Raw genomic sequence first — 12,323 nt, 5'->3', positions numbered from 1 at the left:
TTATACTATGGAATTCTTATTCACCTTCAAACAAGTTTTCTCAAATGAATTGGAATGAAGAAATGATGATCAATCTCGTCATATAAAAATATCAATTAATATGTATAATAATAGCGATAATTATTTTTTGTTTTCTGTTTGGGAAATTTAATAAGCCAAATAATTATATTTTATATACTTATATGTACTACTGACTTTGAGAAATTATAATATCAATATTTGTGTCTGTGATTATATATATAATATGTGTGTGTGTGTGTGTGTGTGTGTTTGGTTTAGATAAATTAATATTTTAGAAATTTAAATAACGAATGCTCGCGCGCAAAATTAATTTTTATCTATAAATCAATATTTTATTGAAAGTTAAATTAAATTTAATTACATTTTGGATTTTTGGAGCAATTTATTCTTTTGTGTGAGAGATTAGAGCGTTATCGTATAATATATAGATAGTGAGGACGCGACAAAACGATAGCATAACTATAGGAAGATTAGGCAAGTCAAGACAACAGTGGACAGTGTTGCATCTCTAAACACAAGCTGGAACGCATTCATACGAGCGGCCGTTTTCGGGGGTGGTAGAGCAAAGGGGACTCTTAAAATACTCCAAGAGCTTCTAAATCATGGAGGCTTAGTCGCCGTCGTTTGCGAGCAGGGATTACCTACCTTACTTCAAAGTGCCCTGCAGGTGCAGGCTCTCCGTTTCGAATCCTCTTCCACGACAGAACGTTGAATCATGACGCGTCAGTCGCACTTAACGACACCGTTTCGTACGTGCTCGTCGAATGCGCGCTTTTTTTTATCCTGACAGTCCCTTTCTCTTTGTCGCCACTGGAAGTATCACGAAACTCATGCTGTGGAATTTCGATTTAACACTCGGTACATGATGGAAGAATATTTTACAAAATGTCAGATAGTCCGAAATAATATGTGCTTTCCGAATTATTTGAATCAATTCAACAAATAAGAATTAATAAAATATACTCTAAAATTGTTTGATTTACTTTCCGAAAGCATTAATTTAATTCGATTTGCACTTGTTAATTTTCTCCTCAAGCTTTAAGAGAATTTCTTAGTTAAATACCATCAAATTTAAACGCCTTCTTATTTTCATGAGATTCATATCGCCAAGTGTTCCGATTTCACAGTCGTAACACCAGATGAGCCAAAATATTTGGAAGTGCGCGGCTAATCATTACCATACGAATTAAATGCGGGTAGAAATACGCGGAGCGGTTCTCTCCCCGACGAGGCAACGTCATTTCATTTTCACGGCAAACGAAGCCGAGGAAGAATTCTCCCAATTCTCTAAGCCTCCGCCCTAAGCCCTCAATTTCACTAGAGTAAAAGCTCAATGGAAAGCGTGATAAAATGGCTTCTTATTCCCGCGTTTATATTCAATCTCGATGCCGACGCCGCAGGCACAAAGGGCTCCATTTGAAACACGTTAGTCGATGCCGTATACTCTGGATAGACAGATACATACATACACACGCATCACATATACATACATATAATGGGAGAAGAGAGAATCGCGGTGATGCATTATGTAGTACCTCGCTGATCCTTATATGCATCTATGCATGGGTTCCGCGACGCACCAACTTTATAGGCGTGCTGTATCAAGACACTTACCAGTAGTGCGAACCGTTAACGTAACCGCAGACATATTCTGACAATATATTTTCAATGCGCCTGGAAAAAGTCTTTTTGGCAATCGGAATTTATTTTTTTCTCTCATCTTTGTATCAATCGCAAAAATGTTAGCAGACATATATTTTCAAAGACACAAGATGTATTTTTATAATTATTAATTATTTCTTTAATTATTAATTATTTTAATTATTGTAAAAAATCTTATAATTCTCTTGGAGTTTCTGAAAGAAAGTATTTTTGTATTCTTTTCCTAACTCTCCCTTATCTTAAATTATTATTGTATCGTAGTTTTAATTTGCCTAATATTTATTTAAATAATTTTAACATAATATATTGGGAAAAAGAAACCATTATTTTTACAAATGGAGCTTTTTGTATTCATTTAATCATTTGATGTATCGAATCGCTCGAGTCTCGTTTGAAAGAAAATGCGAGGACAGCTCGATTCAATCCAGTGGCAGTGTGCATACGTAAGTACAACGTTTCGCACTCTGTCTGATTGCTACGCGTGAAGACAATCGGTTCTGCCAAATGGACCGATCGACGTCTCCAGATGTCATAGCAATTATAATAGAATCAACAATTTGCCAGAGTAGCAATTTGCCTAGTTAATCATAAAACAAACTTTTTCTTTAAACAATAATTATATTCTATTACTCTTTCATTTACATTCGTTGATTTTATTATATGTTTTTCACATATCGCGTGACGCGAAACATTTACATATTGTATTTGAAAAATCTATGTGTATGTGTGAAATTTTATTGATATAAAAAAAGATATTTTTTATTGTATTTTTACATTATATGTATAATACATTTCTGACTTGTATTTTTTTTAAAAATAGATAATCAAATCAGCATATGAATTAGTAGAATGTATTTATATTAATATATAATTAATATAACATATGATAAATTATATATATTTAAATTAAGGCTGATTTAAGAGAGAAGAACTCTCAATTATCAAAAGATATTTACAATCAGATAAAAAAATAAATTTTTCAAATCGTCAACGAATCAAACAATGATTTTATAAAGAAAATCATCAAAATTACTCATTAAAATATAGAACACATTATTTTCTCGCTAATGAGTTTCTCGATACTAGAACGAGCTAGACAAAGCAACTTTGAAAGTAAGTTGAGAACGGTTCGCTTGATTCGATGCCAACATCGGGTCGCGTACCGGCAATAAATAACACGGTACCTGAAATCTACTCTTTATGATATATGCGAGATATAGTTATAGCAATAGTTTGCATAAAGGACCGCGGCAAGTATGGAGAAACGGAAGAAAGTAACCTCGCGCAAAAATTAAAATTGAACACTTTATGTCGTCAACATTAAAATATAACATCGACATCAAAAACGAGAAAAAAAAATTAATTATAAAGACAAATTATTGAAACGATTCTCTTCGATAATTAAAAACAAAAACAAAACTGCTTAATATATTAAAATCGATATAAAAGAATTAATATTAAAGGCGTCACATGTCATAAATTTTTTTTCAGCATCAATATCATTCTGGTTACATTACTGACCTTGGCTACATGAGTCGACAAGATAATAACGACAAAGGTGCGACGTTTGCGCGAATCCATTAAATGCGTTAGTTACGCCAATGCGTAAAAGCGGCGATAAGGTTGTAGCGATGTTAGCGCAGATACGCCCGGTATCTTTATTACCCTTCGCGAGACACCTTGCTCAAGTTAATGTTAATTGCCATTTTATCTTACTCAGACGCCTGATATTTTGACCGCGTGATCCTCGCAAACTTTATGGTGCGCAAATGAGAGACAGCAAGAGAGAAAACGCTCGTATACAATAATCGAGATGTATCTTGAAATGTTAATCTTGGAGAATAATGTAAAAATAATTATAGAAGAAACATGTCAAAATTAATCGTATAAAAAGTGCCAGATACTCTTACCTTAAAAGTGTCCTTTCGTTGCTGCGTTTCTGCTTCATCTTTCATCGTGATCCGAATCGAATTGCACGAATGTTGACAGAGAAAGAAAACTCGATCTCGCTCTATTAGTAGGAGTATAAAGAGAAACAAGGAAGGATTACGGTGACGTAGCGATCTGTAATATTTGTTTACTCGAGCTCGCGCGCCATATATGTACATACGCACGTCGTATGGTGTCTGAGAGCAGAAAAAGAGATCGTCGCCCTTGGGAGAACGAGTGTGCCGTAAGTAAAAACAACGTATTCACGAGGCTGTATCGGATTTTATTCCGTAGGTAAATCCTCGAATCTCGGCGGACCCGTGTCTCTGTCTTTGCATCTCAGTCTTTCGCTCCCTCGCGATTCGTCCCGCGTGATGGTCCTTAACCCTCTTACCCCTCCTTCCTCTCCTCCTTCTCTTCTTTCGTGTCGTCCGCGCGCGCTTTCACTTCGCGGAAAGAAGTTTCGGGAGTTACGGTGACTACTCGTAAGCCGACGAAGACGATGACAGCCCCGGTGCGTCTTTCTACCGACGAAGGTCATTTCGTCGGAGAAACATGGATGCCAGGGTTGCGGCCCACCCTAGCCTACTTCGTTTCATCTCTTTCCATCTCCTCCTCCGACCATTCCAGCCTCTCGTTTTCCTGCCACGTCTCGCCGAAGCTCGTCCGTATTCAAATGTTCGGTCGGGGATGCACGGAGGCGGACGAGAACCGAATTACCTGCCCTGAATTGGAGAACGGCGAAGGGGTGGGGGAGAAAAATTCGTTGTTACGAAGCGAGGCGAGAAGAAAGTAGGACGTCTGGTGGAGAGATTCCCCTTTTCATTTCTTTTCGCGAAACATACTATCATGCGGCCCAGAATTTTATCCATTAAATATATAAAATGAATTGTGTCTTATAACTTCAATATAACATACGAGACAAAGCATTCCTTTTTTTAAACATATGAAAAGATAGAACGAATAGAAATTATACATTTTAATTGAGAAAAAATATTTTTCCCGCAAGTCTTATCAAGATTTTCTTCATGAATGTATTATTAAATGCGAAAAGAATAGAAATAAATTTTTCGGAATTCTTTTCTGGCTATGAATGATATAGCGATATTTTAAAGAAGTTTGTCACTCTCGGAGATTTTTGAGGAAAAAGCGTCGTATGGCGCGTACGAATGATAAGATTACGGAAAAAGATAAGTTGCGGAAAGATAAAACGTTCTTTGTACATTGGACTTACAATTAGTAGGAATTTAAAGCAGTACGATGAGATCTTGTTGAGATCTCGAAAAAAATAGCGATAACTTTGCATGCGCGGCTATAATTAAAACCGACAATAATAATTGAGACTTGATTTAACTTATCACGCGCAACATGAATCAATGTAATTATGATATAATTAACGCATTACTTTTCATACGCTATTATTTATCGGAATGTAATAAAATTGGCGTCGTTTTCTTAAAGCGCGACTGTTATATATACGCGTAATGGGGAACATACGGGCTGTGCAACATCTTATAACTGCTGCGCCATTAACGGCACCACGATCATTGTAATATACGTTTAGTTTAGTTTAGCTAGCGCACGAGGGTGGTTGCGAGCCACCGACCCCTTGCGTGCCAGCCGAGGGTGCATAATTTATCGCCGCGTCCCAACCACCGTAATGCAATACGTTACATGCTCGGCATGCATGTGGATTCCACATAGGTTATCGATGCTCCCTCAATGTCCGAGGGGCATAACTAACTATCTATAAATAGCGCGATCATGTATCGGCATTCATTGCCCGTTATCTCTCCCTATTTCGCTTTCTATTCGACAACATAACAACACGAAGAGCGACATAAAGGTATATCGAGACGTTACGGGATACATCGTTGCCGTAAATATAATTTTTCTCACGTCTGCGCATAACTCTTGGAATTTTATATTTAAATAAAAGGACCGAATTGAAAACCGATTGAAATAAAGAAATTGTAATCGGCCAAGTGACGCCGATAGGCAGGGAACAGTTCCGAGAGACACGTTGCTTTTTAGAATAGAATTGGTTTTTATTGTGACTAGATTACAAACGGGGCCTTTAACGGCGCTCAATATCGCCCAGTAGGAACGTTTACACGTAGTGAGTGAGGTGACAAACGGGAATGAAGAAACATTCTGCGTGACGTTACGGATCACCCACTGCAGGGACTGGGATATGTGATTACGACGAACATTTGTACGACATTGGGATTCATACAAAATAGCGGTCGTTTCTTACGCCTATCTTACGTGACTATGTCTCGATCTCTCTACGGCGATCGGCCACTCGCTATCGACCTCCGAGGTCGATCGATTCGTGTCCTGTCGTCGTCGTTTCACTCGGTCGAAATCTCCTCTCGATGCACTTTACACCACACATTCCCCCGTTATATATAATAATTTATACAATTATCCATGACGTCGACGCGCGGCATATAATCATTCTATACATACGCAATATATTTTTGGGTTTAACTTTGGTTTTGTTTTTTTTCTCGCAACAAGTGTGTCATCTATCAAATAATAAGCTACTTATAAAAATAGGATATTTTGTTGATTGATTACGTTAACGTCTCTCTAATTGCACAATCAAGGAATATACGTATATAAGTTAAATGCTGTCGCTAGAACGATAAGAGTACGAAGAGAAATCGACGGACTTGAAGAATTCAATTGCACGCGTCGCGCGAGGATACCGTGAATATTACTTTAATAATTATTTGACGATACTAATTCATATTTAAACGCCTAATCGATAGGATATTTCTTGTTGCATACACTGTACAATCCGTTCATAATTCGTTCGCTTACTTACAGCCTACAAGATTTTTGGTATTCTGTTTAAATAATCGTTATTATCCTCATTACAATGTAACAGTTTTTTTTTGGTATACAGTTACGCTCCGCGCATAAAGAGCCGGCATTCTACTATACATATATCTACAGAATAGTGAGTACCCGATCCGCGACGGATCTTTATTAGCGCCATTGTTCTTTGCTAGAAATTAACCCCCCAAATTTTCATGCCGTGTCGAGAAAAAAAGATTATTAAAGCATACTTCGTATACAATTAGCGCACTCGTGTCATGTAACTCGCGAGGAAACATACTTTATCTCCCAGCGAAATAATATTACACGTATATTTATTGCGACATATATACAGCATCGTTAATAATGAATATATAATATTTGCCGGATTAAAAATATTAGAAAGAAAATCGGGGGGGTTTTAAACATATTTTTCATCGCGGCGGAAGTTTAATATTTGTACTCCATCAACGTTTATTTGCCTTTGAAGAATGTATGCGAGTCCACTGAACCCGCCGAACTTGTAGTTTGCCGAATACGACGTAGTTGATTGCTCGCGTAATACCTTGTATTTGCATACAACGTAAGCAAATGTTCTCGACTGTAAGTTCTGTTAATCGTTGTCGCAGACACTGATTCCTTACCGTTTTTTTCATTCTCGTAATTTTCGTAAAGATTCTGATAACGAGAATTATCGGCAATTGATAACAAAAATATTTCTAATTCCATTACGAAACTTGCATTATTAGGCCGATTCCAACCGAGCATTGATTAATATTAAATATTGAAAGTGACTCTGCGCTTTTATAAATTTTATAAAGACACATGAAGAGAGACATGTAAGAAATTCTTCCAGTTTATATAATACACAATCAATTTTCGGCAGAGATGCGAACATTTTAGTAGATATACTAGGACTATAAGCAATATTTTTGCAACCGATTTCCGATAGAGATACAAAAATACGAACGATCTGCGAGTCGTATTTGTTTAGGCATCAAACGTTCGATATTTGACATAACGAAACAAGATTTCGCAAGAGGATCAAGGCAACACTAAAACGACAATTTGATAAAATTCTACTGGCCTCAATCATCGTCCCGCGGCAAGGACAGCGTCTGCGAACCGGATGCGATCGGCGGCGTCGTCCAACAATCAAACAACGACGGCCAGTAACTGGTGGCGGTGGTCGCGTGCTGCCAATAACCCGTCAATCCGGTACCACTTCCGGTGGCCGTGCCTGGTCCACCTACGCCGATACCAACTCCCACGCCGATGCCACCGGCTGTCACCACCTGTTCAGGATTTACCATACTGCTCGCATCGATTACACTTCGCTCGTCCACTTCCAGCTTCTGGTCCGCCGCGGTCCCGTCCTCGTCGTACATAAGGTAATGCGGATGCGAGGTCGTCGACGAAGGCGTCGACGACAGCGTCGGCGAGGCGGCGGACCTAGGCCTGGGTCACTCTTGCGATCTAAGTTGATTGTCGCTCGGCTGGCCGGAAACCGTGGACGCCGCGGCACCGGATGGCGGTACCACCTGATTGTTACCACCGCCACCGCCGCCGCCGCCACTGAGGGAACTTCCTGAATTTGGATTCGTTACGTTGTGATGATGGGGGCTAGAGGTAGCCCCCGCTTCGCCTCAGACTTGGGCCCTGGCGGTGGCATTGGCGTGCGCCTCGGGACCACCCGGAGAGTGAGGATTCGCCCCGGTGGCTGTCGTTAACGCGTACTGACAGGCGCTTAGGCTACCACCACCGCCCCCGCCGCCGCCTCCACCACCGACCGACGACGCTCTCGAGCTGACGGGACTTATGCTACCAGCCGTGGTACCACCGGTGATGCCGCCGCCACCGCCGTAACCGCTGCTGTGCTGTTTCGCTTTCATGCGCAGCGAGGCGATGCTGCTCGATGTCATCACGGTGCAGGAGTCGGGTGACCGATGGTGCGGCGTGTAAACCGGAGGTCCGTACGGATGATGCGGCGCGGCCGGCGCCGCGTATGGACACGCAGCACCGGAAGCGGCAACCGGCGAACTCGCGACGCCCAGACCGGAACTCATGCCCGGTAACATGGACGTGGCTGCTTGCCCGACCGACACTGACATACCGCCCACGTGGCTGCCCGCGACCGATGTCGCCGCGGAGTTGAAGGGATTCACCGGACTGACCTGCGCGTGATGATGATGATGCGACGCCGTAGGCACCACCGATCCTAGAGTATTCATCCAGGGAAAGCTCTTGCCACTTAGCGGCGACGGCACTTTGGCCGCCCAATTGTTGTATTGCCCAATTGTACTGTACGAACTGTAGAGGGTATCCGGATCCGGGAATGGTTGGGTGATGAAGCCGTTCATCACCCCCGTGCTAAAGCCAGATTTGAAATCCGCCGCGGCCTGCGCGGCTGCGTTCATCGCGTTACGCTCTTTCTTTCGCCATTTCGCTCGTCGATTCTTGAACCAGACCTAGAAGAATAAACGTAGCATTGTGAGATTTATTAATTATGATATGCGCGACATTATTTGAGAAATTTAACAGAGAAAGTCGGTCTGATAAGTCTCTATTTCAAACTTTAGAATGCATATATAGATAGTATTTTTTAAAAGACCCTGCGATTTATTTTATCATCAGATAAATATTATTTTTCGTTAACGTATATAGCTCGTACATCGAGCATGAACAATGGAGAAGAAGGAAAGGCGTAATAACCCGTAGAGTTTCTTGCCAGAGATTTCACGAGCGCTCGCACGCCACGGGTTATTAGTCACGAACGCAACGAAGAAAGCAACGGGCGGCGGTTCCGCTCCGTAGTAGACGGTAGGCGAGTCCCGAGACAAATAGCAAGAAAACCCCAGCGAACTCCTCCATCCTGAAATATGACGGCGTTAATTCAAGGCGGCCCTTCTCTTCCGCGCTCGATACTACGGCAAACTTCGTCAGCCGTTTCCACCCTTCCCATCCCTTCGTTCGTCCTTCAACCCCTCAAACCCACGCAGCCCTCTGACTATGTCGTCTCTCTTTCTCGCCGTTCGTCCCTGCTCGCCCCCAACAATTATACGGGTGGTTGCGCTCAGATACACGTCGCTCTCGCGTAACTGTAAGGCAAGGGGCGGGAAAATGCGACATACGAAGGGTCGTGGCGCAAGTATTCGATGAAGGAAGGGTCGGATAGCAAGCAGGAAAGACGGTAGGAAGGAAGGAAGGAACGAAGGATGGTACTGAGGATGAAGCAATGCTGAAGGAGGTCGGGAGAATACTCCGTAAGATGGATGGCCCTACGATCACGCCGTGGAAACGCTAAGAGGCGCGACGCCGGGTCATTGAAAGTGGGGGCGAAAGACTAGCTAATGAAGAATAATGTCCTTTCCTCTCGACGATTATTCCCGTAACGTCGCGTAACATCCCGAATTTGTTAGTAGTCTCGATTGTGTAACTGGACGGAATAATTTTACGAAATGTGGGAAGAGATGCGTTCAAAAATTCATTGAGATTTTAGTGAGAATTTTCGTTCGCTCACTCTTGTTTATTTTAATTTTTACATTACTTTGTGTAATTAAAAAGCAGTATTATTCTTATGATAATATTTTTATCACAATGTCGTATTTCTCTCTGTGCCACTTAGTTGTTGCAAGATATATATAAATTTATTATTATATCACTTTTATACCGTGAAATCTTTATTTTTGATCTGAACTCGCGTGAAAGGTTTACGTATAGGCGTGTATCTTTTTTTCTCGCGATAAGCCGCACGAGGAACATCATTGAATTTTACGAAGCGGCCCCGGTAGTCGCGAGACGCCATGGGCGACGACGGTAAGCCAGGAGGGAGTAAACTCGATAGGACAGAATGGTACGGCGGGCGAAAGATGCCGCGACTCGAGAATCAATAAACTCTCTCGCGCAAAGGCGCACCCGTGTACACACAAGAGAGAGGTGCCGCGCCCATAAAGTTTAACAGCGCCGCGGAATCTCGACTAACACCGTGTGGAACCGTCAGGAGAATCGTAATGCCTCTGATTCATAAGGTCGTAAATTTGACGAATGTATGCTCGAATTCTGGAGACTATCGTTTGACCGACTGGATTCCAGCTATTGACCGAATGATCTTTCCGAATCGTGAGAGAAATCGCGTCCACGACGTAAATACATCAATCGACGCGTTATATTCCGGCAATAAATTGCGGTATAATTAATCAACATAATATATCTCATTAATAACTTCAATCCAATTTTATGAATATCCCTACAGTAAATTGACGCAACGAGCTATGATATATAAAATCTATTTATGTTTTCTCGTCTATGCGTTTGTAATTGTAAAATTTTTATTAATATGCTAGAAAGTGACGTGATTATAAAATAAATCTATCTGTCGTAGGAATCTACGTTATTTTTGACGATTAATCGAAATCATGGTAGCAGCGCATTCGACCGATTTCTCGACGGCGTTGAAAAATGTCAAAGCATAGTCCGGTATAGAGACACGATAAATCGAATCTACTGTTTCCCGCCTGGCAACCGGCTCGGAGAACAATGGCCCCGTCACGTCATTCGGGCAATAAAACCTCATCAAATCACGACCCCTCGCCACCGTGTAAGCCTCCAGCTCGCTCCCGTTCGCGTGCGCGCGCGCGCTCGGCTCAATCTACGAAAGCTTATATAAATGTAATGAGACCGTAACGGGGGGTGCCTCATCAATCACACCCCCTACGGCCCCCTCCTGTCCCGTTCCATTGGCGGCGTCGCTCTTCTCTACGGTCGTCTTCTGCGCCGCACATACGTCTACGTGCTACATAGACACCCTTGAACACCGGTACCGGCCCGTTCACAGTAATCCCGTGACTTAACATCGGGCTCCGGGTTCTCCGAGTAACCGCGATTTGTTCCATTGCGCTCAGAAGTTGCGCGCCACGCCGCACCGTTAGTTCCTCGGTCAAGAGAGAGTCTTATAGTCGGAGCCTTATTTGGAGCCCAGCTCTCAAGTAAGGCCTATTTAAACGGAACGACTTTCGAAGGATATCCTATCGAATCGGAACATTTTATGGTGTTTTTATATATACTTGGTTCATGTTGTTCACGCTATTTATAATTATATTAGCGAAACGAAATTAAGGTTGAACAATGTCTATTATTTTATTAAAATCCGCTATTTATGCACCAATAATCATTAATTGATTTTAAACGCCAATTTGTAACGTCTAATAATAGCTTATAGCTTTAAAAAATGAGATGCATTTCATTAACACATTTCACACTCTATAACACACTATTTACTGCATATTGACTATAACTTGAAAATTTATTTAAATATATAAAGTCTTGAGTTATATATACATATATCAGTTACTGAGTTATCAAACTAATAACTTTTTCTTCTTATTATTCATGTATTCAACTTATTATTCATGTTTTAAGAAATAGTATAGATATGTATGTATACGGGTAGGTTTTGAAAGTTAAAAATTATTCTTGTGGTTATAAAACTTTTTCGTCGTAAGAATTATAACGTTTATGATAAGATTAGTGTAATCTCAGAACTCCGAAACGAAATATTATAATTACATTATTTATTATCTTTTTACATTACACATTGCTTTTCAACAGTATTAAATTTTGTAAAATTGTAATTCTTTCCAAACAATCAATTAAGCCCAGCATAGAGTTTCTTTTATATTTTGCGTAAATTTGACATAACAAATAAATAAAAGCCATCAAACATTTTATATGAAAAAGCCAACGTTATGATTTATTTCGGTAAATCAACTTGTATTTTAGAACAAAGATTTTGATGAATATCGACTGTCGAATAAACAAATTATATACATCGATAAATGTCATCGATAATTAACTATTATTATTATTCTGCAAACCATAGTAAAAAT

The 12,323-nt window shown here is 40.7% G+C and overlaps 1 protein-coding gene across 3 annotated transcripts in view; it reads right to left on the bottom strand.

The window, feature by feature from the left end:
• Positions 1–5,980: 5,980 nt before the first annotated feature.
• The window catches only part of LOC105258040 (pituitary homeobox x), a 33,285-nt gene continuing 26,942 nt past the window's right edge, over positions 5,981–12,323 (bottom strand). For all 3 annotated transcript variants that reach the window (XM_025412283.1, XM_025412285.1, XM_025412284.1), the window contains exon 4: positions 5,981–8,906. In XM_025412283.1, the coding sequence (XP_025268068.1) occupies positions 8,085–8,906 (822 nt within the window). In that variant the 3' untranslated portion in view covers positions 5,981–8,084. The remainder of the gene's footprint in view (positions 8,907–12,323) is intronic.

Source organism: Camponotus floridanus, unplaced genomic scaffold (genome assembly GCF_003227725.1).
Source record: "Camponotus floridanus strain SB8 unplaced genomic scaffold, Cflo_v7.5 scaffold5, whole genome shotgun sequence".
In the NCBI taxonomy this organism is placed as follows: domain Eukaryota; kingdom Metazoa; phylum Arthropoda; class Insecta; order Hymenoptera; family Formicidae; genus Camponotus; species Camponotus floridanus.
Note: the sequence above shows the minus strand (reverse complement) of the source record. Positions and strands in the feature narration are given on the sequence as shown.